The 21,338-nt window shown below is 33.2% G+C and overlaps 1 protein-coding gene across 3 annotated transcripts in view; it reads right to left on the bottom strand.

The window, feature by feature from the left end:
• YTHDC2 (YTH N6-methyladenosine RNA binding protein C2) overlaps positions 1–21,338 on the bottom strand; it is a 64,524-nt gene that overhangs the window by 35,695 nt on the left and 7,491 nt on the right. For all 3 annotated transcript variants that reach the window (XM_037167047.2, XM_037167049.2, XM_037167048.2), the window contains exons 3-12: positions 20,616–20,812; positions 19,186–19,385; positions 15,525–15,691; positions 14,725–14,827; positions 13,382–13,538; positions 10,170–10,277; positions 8,367–8,515; positions 6,826–6,961; positions 847–973; positions 576–641 (exon numbers count right to left, since the gene is read on the bottom strand). In XM_037167047.2, coding sequence (XP_037022942.2) covers positions 576–641; positions 847–973; positions 6,826–6,961; positions 8,367–8,515; positions 10,170–10,277; positions 13,382–13,538; positions 14,725–14,827; positions 15,525–15,691; positions 19,186–19,385; positions 20,616–20,812 — 1,410 coding nt within the window. The remainder of the gene's footprint in view (positions 1–575; positions 642–846; positions 974–6,825; positions 6,962–8,366; positions 8,516–10,169; positions 10,278–13,381; positions 13,539–14,724; positions 14,828–15,524; positions 15,692–19,185; positions 19,386–20,615; positions 20,813–21,338) is intronic.

Raw genomic sequence — 21,338 nt, 5'->3', positions numbered from 1 at the left:
ATCTGAAATTTATAATTGATAATGCCTTGATCTGAGAAATAAAAAGAAAGTCCAGTTAACCAGGATAATTAAAATATTACCCAGTAAATAACTTTACTTGGTAATCTGGAGTGTCTAGTGAACTATACATATATGGTCCCAAACATTCCAACTGGTAGCACTAAAAGGATTCAGTTCTGAGTGCTATTATTGAAATGACGACAAGAACCACCAGACCAGAATTAGCACTTGGATTTGCCAAGTTGCTCTGTCAGTTTACACTGACATTTTTATATTCCTTCCTCATCATTTTAGTGAGGTTTTGGGAAAATGCAGAGATAAATACAAGTGTTTGTAGCTACCGTATTTAACTGGAAATTCCCCTTCTGCTATTTCAAAATAAAATTATAAATAAAATAAATATTATAACACAATAGATCTTATTAATAACCACCTAGAAAAAATCAGAAAAATTCCTTAGAATTACAAAACAAAATCTGGATAAGAGCCTGTAAATTGGTCACTATCTATAATTTACATGGCTAAGCTTTTCTAAAGAGGAGTTCAGATTTATTAAACACAGTATAAAGTTTTACCTGTAAGATTCTAAAAGATCCACAACTTCACTCTGCCCAAAGTGTTTAGCCCAATCTAAAGCCATCCTGCCAAAATTCAAAGATATCAAATTAAGACAGAGAAATAATGTTCTCAAGATTATAAAACTGGTAATCACTCAAAATTATTCATTCACCCATTAGAGATGTACCAACAATTATAACACAATAGCTTTTAATATAAATGAGAAATCAATAAAGATATATGTAGCTCTACAAAGATACACAAAGAGTAGGTGCAGTTTAAAATTACCAGCCATTTGATGCTTTGCAATGGACATTGGCTCCCATACTAATTAACTGCTCTACTTGGCTTGAAAAGCCACGTCCTGCAGCAACCATCAGAGCCGTTGCACTGGTTTCACTATGTCTGTAATCCACTAAAATAAGGAAAAGACAGATATGTGTGAAATTTCCAAATTCTTTTAAATCATTTTAACTTATTTTAAATTTAAAAGAAAGAACTGAGTACCAGGAGAATTAACCTGGGTTCCTTCACCTATCCACATGGTAATTCATGTTATCTCAAGGAGATGTGTTACTGATATAAATAGGATGGAATAGGGACTATCAGCTGGAAGGTCAGAGAAGAAAAGATGGTTGTTAAGCTATCTAAAGCTCACCAAGACAATGCACACAGAAAAGAAGAGCTACTAACGTACTGAACCCTTAATCTTCCTAAATCTAGATATTGCCCTGATCATCAAAGGACATGAGAGAATTTTTTTAAAAATCAAAAAGTTAATTTTCATCAGCAGCAGGTAATGAATGATTAAAAGTACAAATACAAAGTTTAGGGCCATTTTTTTGTTGTTCTTTTGTTTTGCTTTTATTCTCCCATGATTCCAGGCTATTATTTTCAACGATTAGTCATGAAAATATTGAAAGTTTACTTTTCATAAAATCCCTCCATGAGAAAAATAATTCAAGTTCTACTGAATTTAAGTTCCTAGAATATACTTCTCAAGTAGTGTATTATATTATTATTGCTTAGCACTAATTTGCTTAAATTACAGACTTAGTAATTTCAGAAAGAAATCACCACTAGAAAAAACCTCTGTAGTAAAATTTAAGATAATTACAAAAGGAAAATTTTAATTTTCCATATTTACCCAATTATCCTTATCATATAAAACTGCTTTAAAACATGGTATCCAATACTACTATAAATCAATAGTCCCTAAGGTGGGGGAGAGACTTATAAGAGATTTATCTCAGGCATTTTACTTCTGAAAGCACAGACAGCTATGCCTTACTCCTACATTCAAGTTCCATGGGTCTGGGACAGCCAGGTACATGTACTTTTAAAGAGGTCTGCAAAGATTATGTTCTGTATTCACAATATGAGAATTATTGCTTCAACTAAATATTCAATTAGTAGCCTTGGAGAACCAAAATGTGTATATTTTGAGCAGAGCAGTATGAATAAGTATGGGTGTTTAAAAATATACAAAAATTCCTTAATACTCCTCCCTTTGAGAGACAGAGCCTAATTCCCTTCTCATAGAGTGTGGGCTGTACTAAGTAACTCTAATGAATAAAAAGAAGTGATGGCGTGCAACTTTGAAGACTAAGTCAAAAAAGGTATGTACATCTTCTCACTTGCTTTTTCTCCCTTCTCTTTTAAATCACTCACTGGGAGAAGTCAGCTGCCATATCCTGGGAAGCCCAAGACAGCCCTATGGAGAGCTCCAAATGGCAAGGAGCTGCAGCCTTCTACCAAGAGCCGAGACGAACTGAGGCCTCTTGCCAACAGCCATGTGAATGAGCCTTCTTGGAAGCAAATCCTCCAGCTCCAGTAACCCTTCAGATGACCACATGCCCTGACATCAGTTAAACACTATTTCATGAATGACTAGAAGCCAGACCATCCCCAGATTCTTGACTCTAAGAAACTCTGTGAGATCAATGTTTTAGGTTGCTATGTGGGGGAATCATTTGTTATGCAGCAACAGATGACTAGTAGAGTGAGCATGACAGAGAAAGCCTGGTCTTACTAAACCAGAAAATTACTAGCTGCTTCCACAGGATCACATGGGGAAACTGATGGCATTAAAATGAAACCTATGAAGCCCAAGGTGTCCTGGATCACAGGAAGTTTTTTCAAATCTGGTACCAAGTAAAAGTTGCGATTTTAGAAGAGAAATAAAAAGATAGGATGGACCTGGCTGGTGTAGCTCAGTGGATTGAGTGCGGGCCTGGGAACCAAGCAACTACGGTCCAATTCCCAGTCAGGGCACATTCATGGTGGAGGCCAGTTCCAGCAGGGGACTCACGAGAGGCAACCATACATTGATATTTCTCTCCCTCTCTCCTTCCCTTCCCCTCTAAAGATAAATAAATAAAATATTTTTAAAAAAAGATAGGATGGGAAGTGAATAACTGTTTAGAGAGCTACCACAACATTTTGGTTTACCTCACAAGGCTAAAGACATTAGAATACTAGACTCTGGAAAATACCCAATAGAATTATAAAGAAGACAGACCTGGGTCCATAGAATGACCATTAGGAAAGCAACAGTCTAGTATTTCTAAGGAAATATCTAAGAAGAGGGTCAAGAATAATAGGTAAATACTTTAAAATGCTTCATAAATATTTTAAAGCAACATATCTCAAAGTTAAAATTTCCTAACTTTCAGGTATGACTGCTAAACTGTGTGGAGTAGATATTTCAAAAATAATGCAGGAAAAAACTACCAGAAAACCAGATGAACAAATGTCTATGTTTCCAAATACAAAAACAGTATTTTTCAAAATACAGATTTTTAAGTGAATAATAATAAACTAAAGAAAAGTAGATCAATAGGAGTCAAAATACATTTACAAAGAAGAAAAATGCCAAAAGACCTTCAATTTTTCTTAAGGGGTTTGTTAGATGAGTACATGTGTAGAATTATAACCACTTAAAAAACCATACCTACATTTTGACTTAAAGCCTCTTGTAGCACACACAAGGCTTGATCATTGACCCAAGCCTCTCAAGTTCATAAACATATACTAGATAACAATTAGAACTAAAAAAAAAGTTGTTAAGCAGAAACAATAGGACAAATCTACCTATGAAATTTAAAAGGAATAAATAGAATGTTCTAAGCTCAAAAAGCTCAAAACAAGTAAATTATGGGGGGCATTAATCACATGTTAAAAATAACTAGAAGTTTCAAGACAACATGAATCAGTAAGACAAATGTGGTTGGCAAAGAGCTACACTGACTATAGGCCAAATCAATATAAGTAAAGAATAGAGGTTTTTAGGCTAATAGACCTATTCTACCCAAAAACAATCACTAAGGGATTATTACTCAGGACTGGACACCATGCTTTTTAAAATGGACAAACCAGAACATAACCAGAGGAGGCGAATGAAGACAGAAGAGGATTTGATATCATGTTACGTTAAGGAGAAATAGTTGGAAGTCATAAGTATAGTCAGAACAGAAAATAAAAATAGGAGAAAGAATAACTATCTTCATATATCTGAAGGTCTATCAGGCATAAATAGATACTAAATCTCCTCACTCTCTCCCATAAAGCAAAAAAGGGTAAAAGCTAGATAGGTAGATTTCACTTGAAAAGATACTTTAAAAAATTAACAATTAAAACAAATCAAATTTGAAAAAAAAAGTCATCAAGAAAAATAGTGAGCCCTGGCTGGTGTGGCTCAGTGGATTGAAAGCCAGCCTGTGAACCAAAGGGTCACTAGTTTAATTCCCAGTCAGGGAATATGGATTGTGGGCCAGGTCCCTAGCAGAGGGTGCACAAGAGGCAACCCACACATTGATGTTTCTCTCCTCCTCTTTCTCCCTCCCTTCCCCTCTCTAAAAATAAATAAATAAAATCTTTTTTAGAAAGAAGAAAAAAATAGTGAGCTTCCTATCACTAAACATGGTCAAATAAACAATCATTTGGTAGGATACTTAAAAATGATATCATTATTCAAGAAATACTGAATATTGGGTGTTTACTCAAACAGTATTTTCCACCCACAACTGAGGACCTGTGGATGTGTAAGGCCAACCATATACATCGTTTATGCTGCTTTATGCAAGGGACTTATGTATCAGTGGATTTTGGTATGCAGGGTAGATCCTAGAACCAATACCCCAAGGATACTGAGCAGCTGTGGTTAAGTTTCTGAGGAGTCAAAAGTTATATACAGAATTTGCAAATGCATGGGGAGCACCCCTATGCAGCACTCCTAACTCCACATTGTTCAAGGGTCAGCTCTACAAATAAATAATAATAAAGCAGGGTAAGGAGAAATAGCAAGGAAAGGGTATAATTTTAGTAAAATGATCAGAAAAGGCTTCTCTAAGAAGTCACTATCTAAGTAGAAACCTAAATGAAATAAATATTGGGCCATATGAGTATCTGTGGGGACAGAATTCCAAGCACAAAAAACAACAAAACAAAGGCCCAAAGATGGGAATGTGCCAGCACACGTGAAGGTAATGGCAATTAAAGCAAAGTGAACAAGGAAGAGTAGTAGAAAATGAGATCAAAACGGCAGTCAGAGACTAAACCTGGGAAAGATCCTTGATTTTTATTCAAAGTGTAACTGAATGCCATGGAAGAGTAGAGAACAGGAAGTGGCATGATCCAATTTCCTTTCTGAATGGATCAATCTGGTTGTTCTCTGAAGAACAGACTGCAATAACAAGTAAGAACAGAGGCAGTTAATAGGATACTGCAAGAAATGCTGGCTTGTACTAGGATGGCAGCAGTTAGAGAGTGCAATGTAGTCAGATTACAATATATTTAGAAGTTAAAGCTAAAAAATTTAATAGATTATATGTGGGGTGTGAGAGTGAAGTTAAGAATGATTTTGTTTTGTTGGCTTAGCAACTAGGTGAAGGACAGGACTCTAGGTTCAGATTCAGGTGGTCTAGAATGGCCGGGCACCCACATTTTAAAAAAGGCCTACTACCGGTTACAAATACTAAGGAAACACTAAAGAAAGAGCAGGTTGAGAGGGAGATAGGTGAGGAGAGAATCAAAAGTCATTTGGGGCATATCCAATATTATCCAATAGATATCCAACTGGAGATGTCAGGGGATCAGATACATTGAAGAGACAGAGGTCAGACTGGAGACATAAAGTGAGGAGTCGTTTTAAATAAATATATAAAGTTATGACCAGATAAGATCCACATAGTCAGTATAAATAGAAGGAAGGTCTACGGATTGAGGCCTGGGACATTTCATATTTATAGGTCAAGAAAAAGAGAAAAACCCTACCAAAGAAACTAAGAAGTTCCAGCCAGGAATATGAGAAAAAAATAAATCAAGCATGGAATATCAGAAGTTAATTAAAGGAAATGTTTACAGAAGGGAGTGATCAATAATAGTAATAATATTGCGAAGTTTAGGTGAAGAGCCATCTAAATCCTTTCTATGAACTTTTATTATACCATTTGCCAAGAAGCCTTCAACATTTTGAAACTCACCTCTGGTTGCCAAAATCTACTAGAATCAACTCACAACATTAGGATAACTCACTAGTGAAAACATGTCACATGCCATACAGCACATACATATGAAGTAGCACTTACGCTTATATAACTAAAGGTATACTAAAATTCTCCATTCACTTAATTAAAAATTTAGAGCATCCCTGGCCAGTGTGGCTCAGTTGGTTGGAGCATTGTCCTGTAGATCAAAAGTTGTGGGTTTGATTCCCAGTCAGAGCACATACTCAGGTTATGGGTTCAATCCCTGGTCGGGGCACTTTGGAGAAAGCAATCAATGTTTCTCTGTCTCTTACACGCTTTCTCTTTTTAGCGCATGCTCTCTCTCTCTCTCTCTAAAAAGCAATGAAGAAAAAAAAAACCCATCCTCAAGTGAGGATGGGGAAAAAAACCTAGAGTTAAGTTAACTATTTTTTCTTCTTTTTCTGAAATCACAAATCTTTTTCAAAATCCAAGCTATTCCCCTGCAGGCCCAGGGGTAGTATATTTATGTGCACAATACTTGTACAAAAAAATAATTTTGCACATAAAAAAGGTACATACTCACAAACTCTAAACTATTCTAGTATTACTAGGTTAAGAAACCCTGATTTAACACAATACTTATTTATTGTATTAATAAGAAGATACTGATATGCGTACTTCAATATGCACTCTAAAATAACAAGCTGAATAAAAATGTAGTGCCTACATTTTGAATTAAGCTAAATTTTTGGCATAAGTAACTATGAGAGTAATACCTTTTAAAATAAATTACACTTACCACTAACATTTTCAGTTAAAATAAGATGAAAAACCTGAGCAAAAGCCTCAACATCTTTATGCAACCATATGTCAGAAAGACAAGCATCCATTTCCTTTATTAACCATGGTTCAAGGCAATTCACATCTTTTTCTGTCTTTAAAAAAAAAAAACAAAGGTTATAAGTTACCTAACAGCTTAACATTGGCTTGCAAAGAACATGAGATGGCCATAATGGTCAGAAGAACTATTAACCATATGATAATATAGCATAGACTTTAACCTAAAAGTTTCTCATCTCATCACAAACATTATCACTCACAATACTATACATTGCCCTTATATTCATCTTTCATCTGAGAATAAGAATGTTTGTCAACAAAGGAGTACAATCCTATCCAAATATTAAGCACATAAAGCACACTTATGTGCTTCTGATAGGATGTTGTTAAATGTACATCAGTGGTTCTCTCTCCCAAACGCACACCAGAGGGACCATCACCTGGAGCTTTTCAACACTAACACCAGGTTCCACCTCAGAACAAGTATATTAGAATTTTTGGTGACGGAGGCCAGATAACATGGGGCTTAAAAGTTCCTTAGATGATGCTGGTATGAAACAAGATTTAGGAACAACTAATAATGAAAATGCTGTTCATTGAACCACATGAATGTTCCCTATATTAAAACAACAATTTTAAACATTCTTCAAAGGCATTTTAGAAAACTTACATGTAGTTCATTTGCATACAATAACTCTAAATAATGGTAGAAAACTACAAGCTTATCTGCAGTATGTACCTTCTCCTATTCAAAACAGTTAAATTCTTTTTCTAAAAAGTGCATAGTCCCAGCCACATTCTGAATCATACTAATCAACAATGCCTTTTAAAGAATTCCAAACCAGAATCAAAGACCAAAGGGTACTAGAAAATCAGCTAGTTCCACTTTTCAAACAGACTTCATGGAACCCATTTTAGCCTGAGGCCCCACTTCTGCTACGAGAATGAAGAATGATGGATGACCAGTCAGGGCTTTCACAAATTATTTCAGTTGTGAAAGATTTTATGGCAAAATGGTTAAAATAAAAGGAAAAAATAAGAATGACTTGATTTGGTCTATAGTGGATAATTGATTTTATAAAGTCAAATAGCTGTTTGGTGGTGAAAACACCACCAGTAATTGATTATCTGCTCCAACACCAACAATCTTTTCTCAGTTTTCTCCTAGATTAGCATGTCTTCCATTGCTTAGCTCACATGCTCTTAAACTTTTTAGATAAAATATCAAGCAATAATAATATATATGCAGAATACCTGGAACTATTTTCTTCAAAAAATTTAGAGAAAACGTTGAAATAAAATTAGACTGAAACAATAAAAAATACTGCATTATTTTAAAGAAACGTGTTAGAAAGTCATTCTGAAAAATGTGTTGTATCCTAAAATAAACTAAAAGAATTACCCTTTAATAATGCAGTAAAATATTATAATCTTCTAAGATAGTCTTTAAACTGTATAATTTTCACTGCAAATATCAGTATGAGACTAGTGAGGTCTTACCAACTGACTGAAAACAGCATCACCGCCATCATCCAGTATGTCATACTCTTCAGTCACATTTGGAACAGTTCTCTGCCTCTGAGATTCAGACTTCAAAGTATTCTCTTGGGCTGAATACCATTCTGTAAGTGTGGTTTGTTGTTTCTCTTCTAAATTAATTACCGAAGAAAGAATAAATTATTTGCTTTTGAAATATATTCCTTTGTTTAAACCTAAATGAATCTGAAAATACTTAAAAGTTGTCCTTAGTTAAAATAAATTACCACTTACACTTTCAGTTAAAATGAGGTGAAAAACATGAGCAAAGGCATCAATATCTTTATGCAACCATATGTCAGAAAGAGAAGCATCTATTTCCTTTATTAACCATGGTTATTTTTAAAATATATTAATTAGCAACATTAAGAATGTGTTATGCTGAACCATAAGGATAACATAAAACTGCTTAAAAATGTCACATATTTATTTGTTAGTGAAATGTTTACTTCTAGTCCATAATTCAAAGAATGGTATTTTAGCAATAAAATATTGTTTAAATCAATGACATGTTCATATAGGGCTTTTGAAAATGTTTAAAACCATTCATTATACTTCTGACATCGAGCTAGTTGTTTTAGATATAAGAAGTTATATTCAGCCCTAGCTGGTGTGGCTCAGTAGATGAGTACTGGCTTGCGAATCAAAGGGTCGCTGGTTTGAATCCCAGTCTAGGACACATGCCTGGGTTGTGGAGCAGGTCCCCTGCAGGTGTCATGTGAGAGGCAACCACACATTGATGTTTCTCTCCCTCTTGTTCTCCCTCCCTTCCCTTCTCTAAAAATAAATAAATAAAATCTTAAAAAAAGAAGTTATATACAATTTCATGTTCAAAGCTTTCAAGATCTAGAAGTTTTATAACTTACATATTAGTGATTTAGCACTGCACTGTAAAATAAGTATTGCTAATTGCTTTGTCCAGTGCACAATCCAAAGTTAAGATATTTATCCAAGGTCATACAAACAAAATAACAAAATCAAAGCTTGGAGCCAAATCTTCCATCATAATTAGTGTAGTTAAAAATAAGTAAAAAGAATCTAACCCTAATTCAAAATCTGGGATAAAGTCATGATAAGAAATGTATCAATAGGCAAATAATGCTAACACCAAAGTACAGAAGCAATTCATAACAGTATCAAGATTTGAAAACCTTCACATTTGTGTCAAAGATGAACACCCCCCACCTGCTCCCCACTCTTGTCCTGAGACATCATGCTGTGGCAAATCATATGTGTGGTACCACACTCTCTTCTCCTTGCTTGAAACAGGAGTTAATCTTTGGATACTGACACACACAACCTCCTCAATTCCAGCATCCACTTTCTTTTTTTTAAGTTTTTATTTAACTAATTAATTTATTTTTAACTGAATTTATTGGGGTGACATTGGTTAATAAAATTATATAGGTTTCAGATGTACAATTCTGTGCCACATCATCTGTATATTGTATTGCGTGTGCACCACCACAAGTCAAGTCTCCTTCCATCATTACCCTTTGTGCCCCCTTTACCCTCTTCTACCTCCCCCTACCCTTTCTCTCTGGTAAGCCCCACTTTCAATTCCTTCTATAGATTATAACTTCTGGGCATACCTAGAATGTAAAAGGCACACTTGGGGCAGTATTCTAACCTAATATTACATAATCATACACAAGAAAGAAACACTTTCAAGTGTCCTTATACCTCCGCAATATAATACTAGAGTACTCAAAAAAGTCATTAGGAATAGTAAATTTCTTTTTACATGTATTTGATAAAAAAGTTTACCTCGCTGTTTTTCCTTTTTGTATTTTAACATTTCTTTGTTTGTATATCCAGTAGTTCTTAAAATATCTTCCAGAAACATTTCTTTTACTTCAAATGGTCTTCCCTGTACTAAATAATAGAGATTTTTAAAAAGTTATTACATCCCAGAGATAATTCACATAAAACCATGAGAACCTAAGTTAATGAATATGAGTATAAAATCCAAAAGCAATTCTATAGATCAAGTAATCCTCATGGTATTATCCTTTAAATATAACTTTGATCTTTATTTTAGAACAGTTTGTATGCTTGCTTTCTCGGTGTTTACACTCTACTTTATTATGTGTTTGGCATCATGCTGGGCACCAGGATCAAATGTTAAGCAGAAACAGAGCTACCTCTCAACCTCTTGAAGCTTGCAAATTAGCAAAAGATACAAACATTAAGCAAATAACTGAGATTACAAATTTTAAAATAGAGTCATGACAAGTCCTATCAAAGAGAAGTATAAGATACTATGACAATATTTAATAAGGGTTTGGGGAACTTACTGAGTCAAAAAAAAAAGCATCTTCATTGATAAAATGAGGACCAAGAAAAGGGGGTAAACAAAATAACTAAGCTATATGGAAACACGTACCATAAGCAAAGACCCTATTTGGGGAAAGAGTATGATGTTTTCCAAAAACTAAAAATATGGGGGGGTGCTAAGGATATGAGGAATTAAAAAAAAAAAACAAAGAACAAGCTAGTTTCAAGCTAGTTGGAACACTGTAGGAGAGGAAGAATAGAGAGCGAATTGTAGTTGAAGAAGAGGCAGGAGAAACAGATGTCTTATTAAAGATCTTTATCCTGAGGTAAAGGTCATTCAGAGTTTCAAGCTGGGGAGAATAATCAACATCATCAGAATTCCAGTTCAGAAAAGACTACCCTGATTGCACCACAAAGAATGGATTTAAAAGAAAACAGAGTGGATGGAACACACTAGGTAGAGGCTATTCCAATAGTTCAGATAAAAGAGGACAAGTTGAATGGACTAGCAATAGCAGAAGTGGAAAAAGACAGACTCTAGAGACAATCAGGAAATAAACCCAAGGAACTCAGCATTAGATTAGATGTGGAGGAATGGCAAGGAAGTGTCAATCACAGTTCTTGGATTTCTGGCTTACAAAACTGGATAGATGATTACATTATTCCCTAAGGTAACAGGAAAATTGAAAAAGACTGTTAGTTAGCTGATGGGCATTGGGGTTTTGTTTTTGACATGTCAATACCAGGTGCCAAAATTAGCTTTCAATTAGCAGATGTGTAAGTTTCATATGTTTTATCACCCGAGAATATTATGAGAAGAAAGATTTACAGATTTGTGACTTAGGTGACTAGGTCAGTGGTATGATTACTAAAGATCTTAGTAATTTTTTTCTTCACATAAGAAAAGATTCTGTAGAAACATTAAGTATTCAGTTTGGGGCATATTACAAGTGGCTGCTTATAAGATATCTGAGTCCAAAGTTCTGGAGAACAGTCTGAATTGGAGAGAACACTCTGAACTGGAAATATTCAGGAGTCATCAGTCTAAAAAATAAATCAGAAGCCAAGAAAGGGCATGAATGAGAACTTGCAGGGAAACTAACAGCACATCTCCAGTACCTCATAGAGTGCAGCCCAGATCAGAAAAAGAAGAGAAAAAATAAAGAAGGAAGAAAGGGAAGTAAGGAATTTTTAAAAGTGCATCAAGGGAATAATCCTAGAAAATACCAATATTTAAGCACCAGGCAAGAGAAGAAACCCAACAAAGGAGACCACATAAATCGCAAGTTATAATGAGACTCAGAAGGCAGTGCTGTTAAATAAATTATAGGGTCTAAGCATCTCACACACAAATAGAGGGCCAATCATGAAAATATCACAGAAAATGTAATTAAGATTTCTGTGTAAACTATGAACAGTAGGCTTGGCAATTAAATAGTGTCAAAACAATAATAGTAAGAATCACAAATGAACAGCCTTATGCACTGCAGAAATGTGAATCATTTCACACTTTTGAGAAAGTAAAATGGCAAAACCTGTTCAAATTAAAAATAAGATATATTTCTTTTACTCAACAAGTTCATTTTCAGGAACCTATCCTTGAAATAAGAGCACTGGTGTATATGTGTGCATTTTATATAAATATAAAATATTTACCGTATTTTTCGGACTATAAGATGCACTTTTCCCTCCCAAATTTGTGAGGAGACAGGGGTGCATCTTATAGTCCGAATGTAGCTTTACATTTACATTGGTGAAATATTACATTATTTATGTTATGAAATATTTTACTACATTTTTTGCTTCAAAAATTTTTTTTCTATTTTCCTTCTCTAAAACCTATGTGTGTCTTATGGTCCAAAAAATATGGTAATAACATAACATAGGCCACCGCCACCCCCGCCCCCACAGCAAGCCAGATAAGCTACATTCGGACTATAAGGCACATCCCCATTTCCCTCACAAATTTGGGGGTGTGCATCTTATAGTCCCGAAACTATGATATTCATTTGCATATCTTGTATGACTATGGACAAGGTGAGAAAGGATATACACTAAGCTTTAACATCAACTAATCTCTCAGGAAAGTGAAATAACAATGTTGAACTTTTTTCTTATATATGTTTGTACTATATCATTGAGGTGAACACATACAACTTTTTCCATTTTTAAGGATAAATGTAATAATTTTTTATTATTGTTTATGCTGTTATAGCTGTCCCAATTTTTTCCCTTTTACCCCCTTTCTCCCCACTTGCCCTCCACTTCATAGTCAATCCCAAGACCATTTTTTGGTTTTTTTTTTTAAAGACTGGTAGCAAAACCAAGTTTGATTAAAGGACAAGGACAAAAGTTAAGTGGCAGCATGTTCAAAAGTACACTGGAAGTAAACAAGAGAATGTAGACTATCTTTCAAGGAGTCTAGCAATAAAAGGGAAGATATAACACAGAATGTAAGGGGGAATGGAGGGCCAAAATAAAAAATATTTCCTTTTGTGACTAGAGAATTGACCTCACAACACAATAGCAAAGAGTTATAGATGGAAAAAGATGAAAATATAGAGTGATAAATAATTAAGTATATATCAGAGGAAACAGAAAATGCATGCTCTCCACTTCGGAACATCCCCCAAATCTGATTATAATAAATATCATCACCCCAAAGGTTAAAATGCTAAAATAAATCTTATAATTTAACTTACTATATATCACTGGACAACTTCCAAAATATCTTATAAAGAGATTTACATCCAAGGCAGCACTAGAAAGAATTAGTTTCAAAGTTGGGTGCTTTTGCAACAAATCTCTTAACTTTGTAAGTAAAAAATCACTAAATCGATCCCTTTCATGTACTTCATCCTGCAGTAAACAAAATAAAACCATGGAACATTTAAATAAAAAAACATTATGGATGACTAAGTCTTTAAAATCATGGAACTGCTTGCTGGGTTTTACACTAATTCAAATTGAATGTAGACAAGGCCATCAGTCTTAGTGAAAATTCTGAGCTATGAACAATTCAGAGACAATGAGACATAAACACCCTGCTATGGCTTGGCTTTGGTTGTTTTTTTTTTCCAAATATAAAATCACACAAACTAAATTCTGAATTAGTGAATTTTAACTTAATGTCCTTTTAAAACACTAGACAAAATCTATTTAAACATGTTTCTTTTAACATCAGGGCTTAGGGGCATCCTTTGGTTTGAATACACACAACTAGTAAGTTTCCAAAAGCTGCTTGCTGCAAGTTAATAAAATTTATTAATAATTTTATAATAAATTATAATATAATAATAAAATTTATAATTGTTTTGACACAAACTAGATAAAAGCTTATAATTCTTTAATAAGATATAATTCATTTAACTTTCTTTATCAGCAGCTAGTTAATTTAGCAGCTTAACCTCAAAGTAAATGACCATAAAGTATGCCTTAAGGCTGGCAAATACACATTAGTTAAAGATATCACATGACTAATCATACAGGAAAAAAGAAACTTTTACCATTCTAGAGAACTCTATCAAAGTATATGCATGTACCATTTTCACACATAAAAAGCACTTTTAAGAACTTTTTTATTTATTGAATTTATTGGGGTGAATTGGCTAGTAAGATTATATAGGTATCAGTTATACAATTCTACAACACATCATCTGTATATTGTATTGTGTGTTCACCACCCCAAGTCAAGTCTCCTTCCATCACCATTTATCCCCCTTTACCTTCTACCTCCTCCCACCCTCCTTTCCCTCTGGCAGTCGCCACACTGTTGTTGCCTGTGTCTATGATATAAAAAGCACTTTTTCAAAAACTACCTACTTATTTTATTTTCCCTCATAAAACCCGATGGTAAGAATATCTTTACTTAATACAAAATATTTATTTCTAATCATTACAGAAAATAAAAGTAACTTGATTATAACAGCCTGTTCAGAAAAAACAAATTGGTTCTCACTTATAACCTACTCTAAAAATTATATACTTATGTATTTAAATTTTAAGCAACCTGAGTTACATATGGCAAATTCAGTGATATTCTTACCACAATAACATGTGTCACAGCTGACAATGTGCTATCTCCTGCCATCAAGGTACGAAGCAATACCCCATTGGTGCAAAATGTCAGAAGTGTCTTTGGAGAAACCCTTTTTAAAAAATCAAAATAATGTGCACAATTACAAACATTATATATAATTAAAACATGATCACATTAAATGCTAGTCTTATATGTACTTTAACAAATGTTACTTTAAGTTACTAACATAATAATATATGTATGCTTTATTGGCAATTTATGTCAAATACTTATTTTATGCCTGACAACCTCACAAAATTTTTATTACTAACAGCCTTTATTATTTAAGTGATTATTTTGTTAAAGAACCATAAACAGACTTTTTTGAAGACCTTACATACTTTTTGCTTGGGTACAAAAGTATATCATACAAGGGATCAACTTTTTAAACCACTGTATCCAAACCATTAAAGCAAAGAAACAGTACTGCCGATGAAGGAAGTACTACTAGTACTACCACTAATAATAATCAGTTCAGTCACTAATATTTATTGAGTGCTTATTATAAACATCACATCAAACCAGTGCCCTAGATGCTTTTATTAGTCCCATTTTATAAATGAGAAAACTGTATCTATGACCCAAACTCTTTCTCAACTATTAATTAAAAATCTCAGTAAGTTTAGACATGGTCTCAATGTCCTGTCATAGAATTAGTACTATTGGGAATAATCATCTTTTTAACTTAACATAGTCTCCCTATTTGGTGAAACAAACATTTACCCTCTCTAATGATAAAAGATAGGCTACTGAAGAATTGTCCTTACCTGCTTTCTAGTCGTATCTGATACCCAATTGTTTGACCAATCCTTTCTCTTCTCTCCGCAGCAACTCTTTCAGCCACAGCAATAGCCGCTAATCGTCTTGGCTGAGTACAAAATATACGGCAGGGGATACCATTTTTAAAGCAATCATCTAACAGGAACTGAGGAATCTGAAACACAAGTTTTAAAGTACTATAAAATAACATGATTATATACCTGGAAAATCCAATTCTGTAACATGTCCAGATATAATCATAAAATTGACAACTTTCATGTAACTGCTAATAATCAGCTAGAAAATGTAATTTAAAAAAGAAAGATCTTGTTGAAAATCTACTTGAAACATCTTGTGGGGCCAGGAACTAAGGAGGAGGTGAGTGATGTGGAGTCATGCCAAAGACACAAGAACCAACCGGGAGGAGTACTTAATGGCCAAACTAGGACAGTGAAATAAAACAATTTTAAAAGAATTAATTATAAATAATAGTAATAATTAATTATAAATCATACATGAAATATTCATGAACATATAATAAAAATAAATAATCAAATATATTTAAAAAGAAAGAGTACAAAATGCTAATGAAAGCATAAAAGATCTGAATATATAAATAAATATGACATTCTTGAATGTATATAATCAATGTTAAAACCACGTCAATTCTCTCCAAATTATTCTGTAAGGTCAATGAAACAACAATCAAAATCCCACCGGGAGTTTTTAATAGTGAAAAACACAAAAATACCCCAACTGGTGTAGCTCAGTGGGTTGGGTATCATCCTGCAACTAAAAGGTCACCAGTTGGATTCCCAGCCAGGACACAGGCCTGGGCTGCAGGCCAGGTCCCCAGTGGTGGGTGTGCAAGTGGCAACCAATTGGTGTATCTCTCAAACATCAATGTTTCTCTCCCTCTACTTCTTCCTCCCTTCCCATCTCTCTAAAAAAATTGATAAAAAAATTAAAACACAAAAATAGCCTAATATAAGCATTGCAGACTCTTTTCTATTAATAAATTCAAACAAGTCAGAAATATCTAAAAATAAAAGTAAGTCTTCCCACTCCTACCACTACCAGCAGTCCTCTCCAAAAAAGTAACTACTGTTAAGTTTCTTATGAACTCTTTCAGGGAAAAAAATATTTACACGATTTAGAATATTTGTGTATATAAACATGTTTTTATCACACAAAGTTATTACTGTATGTTTGTAATTTATAAATTTCACTTAACATATCAGATTACCTAATCCATTTATTAGTTTACATTCCATCTTATAGATGTGCTATAATTTAACAAATATAACTACACTTAAGTAACTTCCAGGGTTTTTTTTGTTTGTTATTATTAATGTTGTTGCTTGCTATTACTAGTGCTATGTGAAAATCTAGTGTAACATACTTTTGTATAGTCCAAGTAATAGCATAAATTAAATTTGGACAGAAAAATTATGAAATTTCCCTCTATAACAATTTACACTATCAACAAAGTAGGTGTTGTTTTCCCAACACCTATGTAAATACTCAATATCATCCATTTTTTAATTTCTGCTAATCTAATATCTGAAAAATAAAATTGTTCTGATTTCATTTCTTTAACTACGAGTGAAAAAAAAATCTTTTCATGCATGTCTTAGACTCTGAAATTTTTTTTAATTTGACTGCTTTACCCAGAAGCACAAATGTACACAAGCTAAGAAATATTTAGAAAGAAAAAACAATTGGGAATACTGTGCTACGTACTACAAAGCTACAAAAAGCAAAAGGTGGGATATCATTGCAAATATAGAATTAAAGATATTTAACAAAAATTCCAGAGATAGGCCCAGGTGCTACAGAAACTTAGTGGGGCTGAGTGGATTGGGCATCATCTGGCAAAATGAAAGGTTGCCAGTTCAATTCCCAGTCAGGGCACATGCCTCTGTTGTGGCCCAGGTCCCCAGCTAGTGGCGTGCAAGAGACACTGGTAGATGTTTCTTGCACACATCAATGTTTCTCTTTCTCTCTCCAAAAATAAAAAAATAAAATCTTCTCTTAAAAAAAAAACAAAACAAATATATGTTCCAAGTTTAGGTCAATACAGCAGGGAAGATCACAGTGTGGCAAGAGAATTAGAAACCTTTCACTGCCTCTATACTATTTTCTATAACGCTTGAATTTTACATAATAAATGTGAATAATAAATATGAAAATTCAAGACACTCAATTTTCTAATGCTACTAAAGCAATATGAAACTGGCCAATGACATTAACTTTAAATTCTATAACATTTACATTTCATAGACCAAAAACATTAGTAATTTCACTTTAACTCCTCAATTAAGATACAATTATTTATCAAATTTAAACCTATTAGGTTAATAGTTTCTTCTTGAAAATCAAAGAGTATAACATTAAATTCTTCATTAAATTCTCAAGTATCCTTTCAGACCTAGTAAAATAATATACACAATTATAAAAATAGGCATACATAACTCCAATGTACAAATATTAGTATCAAGGACATTCAAATATTTATATAAAATATACTTATTATATTTACCAAGGTTTTCAAAATCTCTATTCAATATTAAAAGCGCTACAGTTTACACTTACTGGCAAACCTTACTATAATACTAAAACAATCTAAGATATCTGGACAGACTGGACTCTATGGAATTTCACTTGATAAGAAAAGAACTCATGCTAAAGAAATACCTTACATGTTATCTCCAGATAAAATTTTTATCATGTTTTTAATTATTTAGTTTTACAGGATCAAGTTTTAGGGATAAACAGTTACACTTCTGGGAAAATGGTTAAGTCTTAAAATAAGTAATTTGTAAAGTTTATAGTCAACCTCTCTTATCAACTTGCCTTTATTATTGACTATTAAACCAACCAATACATCCAAAGGAAATCTCAAGCAATTGTCAAAAGTAAATTTATTTGTCCATAAAAGAAAATAATGTAAAATTATATTAGCTATTATATTTGAAACACTATCAAAAGCAAAGTAATCTTACTACTGTAACATACTAACATGTTAAAGAACATAACCAAGAAAAAGTCCTATCACTGTACCACTCACTCTTACTTCTAAACTATCACCCTAATGTATAAGATGTCATGATAATAAAGAACTTTGATTCTAAACATCCAAGTCAAACACATTAATTCTATTCTACAGTCAACTATGTATCAACATTTTTTGTCATTATCATTAGTTTCGCTTTTAACTTGGCTGTTATTTATAAAACACTATATAGTAGGCACCTTGTACCCATCTCTAAATTTCATCTTGAATAGTAGCAATTATTATTTTACAAATGAAAACTCTGGCTCACAGAGGTTATAAAACCAGACTAAAACTTTACACCCAATAAATGAGGAAACTGGAACTTGAACTGAAGGCCCAAGGGCACGTTTCTTCCCTTGATGCCAAATCACATCCTCACCTCCGTTTAAATGAAGATACAATACACTATTTTAAAATAAATATTTTAAAACATTTCCTTTCTACAAAGTCTTAAAACATACCCCCAGCAATAATTTACTTCTGAAATAACCACTGACATAACCAGAAGTTCCTTTGTCTGTTTTTGTTTAAATACACATAGTATAAATGTAATACAAAACTGTCCAATGGGCTAAAATATTTTTTCCTCTGTAAACAACAAAGAAACAAACCTGTGTAGTCTTTCCAGACCCAGTTTCTCCTACAATCAAAACTACTTTGTTTTCCTTAATTATTTTAACAATTTCTTCCTGTTTTTCAAACACTGGCAGAGACTGCCTGAAAGAATCAAATTCGGATTCCCCTCTTTTCACTGGAATCTGAGGTATGCCATTGTTGAGTCGCCCACTTGTTTTGCTCATTTCCCGATTTTCTTTGAAAATAAATAAAAGAAAAAATTATGATCAACATTAAAAAGTGTTAAAACAAGTAATTTCTAATGTAATTTTATTCAACTATTTCTTCTCTACTCAGTCTACATGAAGTTACCAAGCAATGCCTTAACTGTTGTACTCCTATACTTCAGTATCAATTAGCAAATTTCTCAAAAGTATTTCTGGTGTGTAATGTTTACAAATGAACAAAAATCAATCATTCAATAACCATTAAAAAAAAACATGATTTAATATCTGAAAATGACTTTCAGACTTGTTTCTACTAGTAATGACACAGAAAACTGAAATTTCATAGTAGAAAACAATGTGCATTATATTTGTAGTCTGTTATGTACAAAGTGAAAACACGTTATGAAAAAAATATCCTATATGTTTAAGTTAAACATATAAGATTATGTAAATGAACAGAATATTATGTGTAAATATAAGGTCCTAAAGCTTAATAAATTCCCTAACTGAGCGTTTTAGCCAACATCTACACTTACTTACCTAAACAGACAGGAATAAAAAAGAGCCATTTTTCACAAAATTCAAAATATTTGTGTGTGTGTGTATTTAAAACTTAAAATTCCTTGATATGTAGTATCACGTGTTTTCTGTCTCCTGCAAACCTACTTCAATACACTGAAAATTAGGTAGATTCCATCACTTTAAATAATAATTTTCTCACTGGGAAACTTATTTTTTCAAATAGTAAAATTACAACTTAATTTTATAACCTAAATATATTATTTATATAACCTTCAGCAAATTAATGTACTGAAGACTCTGTTCTATCTCTTACCACAAGCTAAATCTAATTCCGAATCTTATTCATTAGCATGCCGTAGCAGCGTGATATAGGATAGCGTAGATCTTATATTCAAATCCCAGCTGTGCAGTGTATTGGCTTGTTGACTGGTCTGAAACAAATTATTTAACTTCTCTGAACCCCAGTTTGTTCACCTGTGAGATGGGAAACTCTTAGCTTGCAAGGGTTGCTATGAAGCCCTATTTAAAGAGTTTAATATACTGCCTAGCACATAGTAAGTGCTCAATAAATACATTGCATTTCATTTCAAAATTTTTGTAATTCTTAATCATTTCAATAAGCTATTCAAATTGGGAAATCTTATTTCCTCTTAGTTCTTAAATGTAAATTTAAAATGAAAAAAGAACAAGTCATCAAATAATAAGATAAACACAGAAGCTCCCCAGAAAATACATACCAGCTTCAACCGCAAACACATTTCCTCTTTCTGTTTTAGGCAGAAGTTCAGTACGTTCTTTATTGGTGACAGGAAATCTTTGAATTAGGCTCCTAACAGCATGTTTTGTATTATGAGTCAAATTACAGGTCATCATTGCATGAGCTGTTTCTGATCCATCTTTCTTCTTCACAGTTAGGTATCTATTTGCTCCCTTTCTGAATATTAATAAAAATCATTTATTTACTATACATAGTCAATTTGTTCACATACAATGTATGCCTACTTAGAAAACACATCTAAAGCAAAACATTAAAAAAAATCAAAATTATTTGGGAGACAATGCTGAAAATTTCAAAAAGCTCAATTAAACAGGATTTGGGTGCTAGAGTGGCCACAAAACCACTTTCAATTAAAATTTCAAAATGCTGCAAATCCAACTTTAAATCACTAAAAGTGCTTACTTACCCACAAATGCTAAGATTTGTCTTAGCAGACTTCATGGTATATGAAACATCAACAGTTAGTTCATGCTGGGAAGCATACAGAGGGAAAATTAAAACAATCTGAACAGTAGAATCTAAAAGTGATAAGAAAGTTATGGTTCACCGTTCAGACTAATATATCCCACTGAATGTATCCACTATACTGGTAAGGTCACACTCCCATAAAAACCTGTTAAGAGAGCCAAGTTTAGTGGCTGGACCAAAAAAGCATAAATCGGCATTACTGATAAGAATCTTC

Source organism: Artibeus jamaicensis, unplaced genomic scaffold, assembly GCF_021234435.1.
Source record: "Artibeus jamaicensis isolate MK-2021 breed Jamaican fruit bat unplaced genomic scaffold, CSHL_Jam_final contig_402, whole genome shotgun sequence".
Classification (NCBI taxonomy): domain Eukaryota; kingdom Metazoa; phylum Chordata; class Mammalia; order Chiroptera; family Phyllostomidae; genus Artibeus; species Artibeus jamaicensis.
Note: the sequence above shows the minus strand (reverse complement) of the source record. Positions and strands in the feature narration are given on the sequence as shown.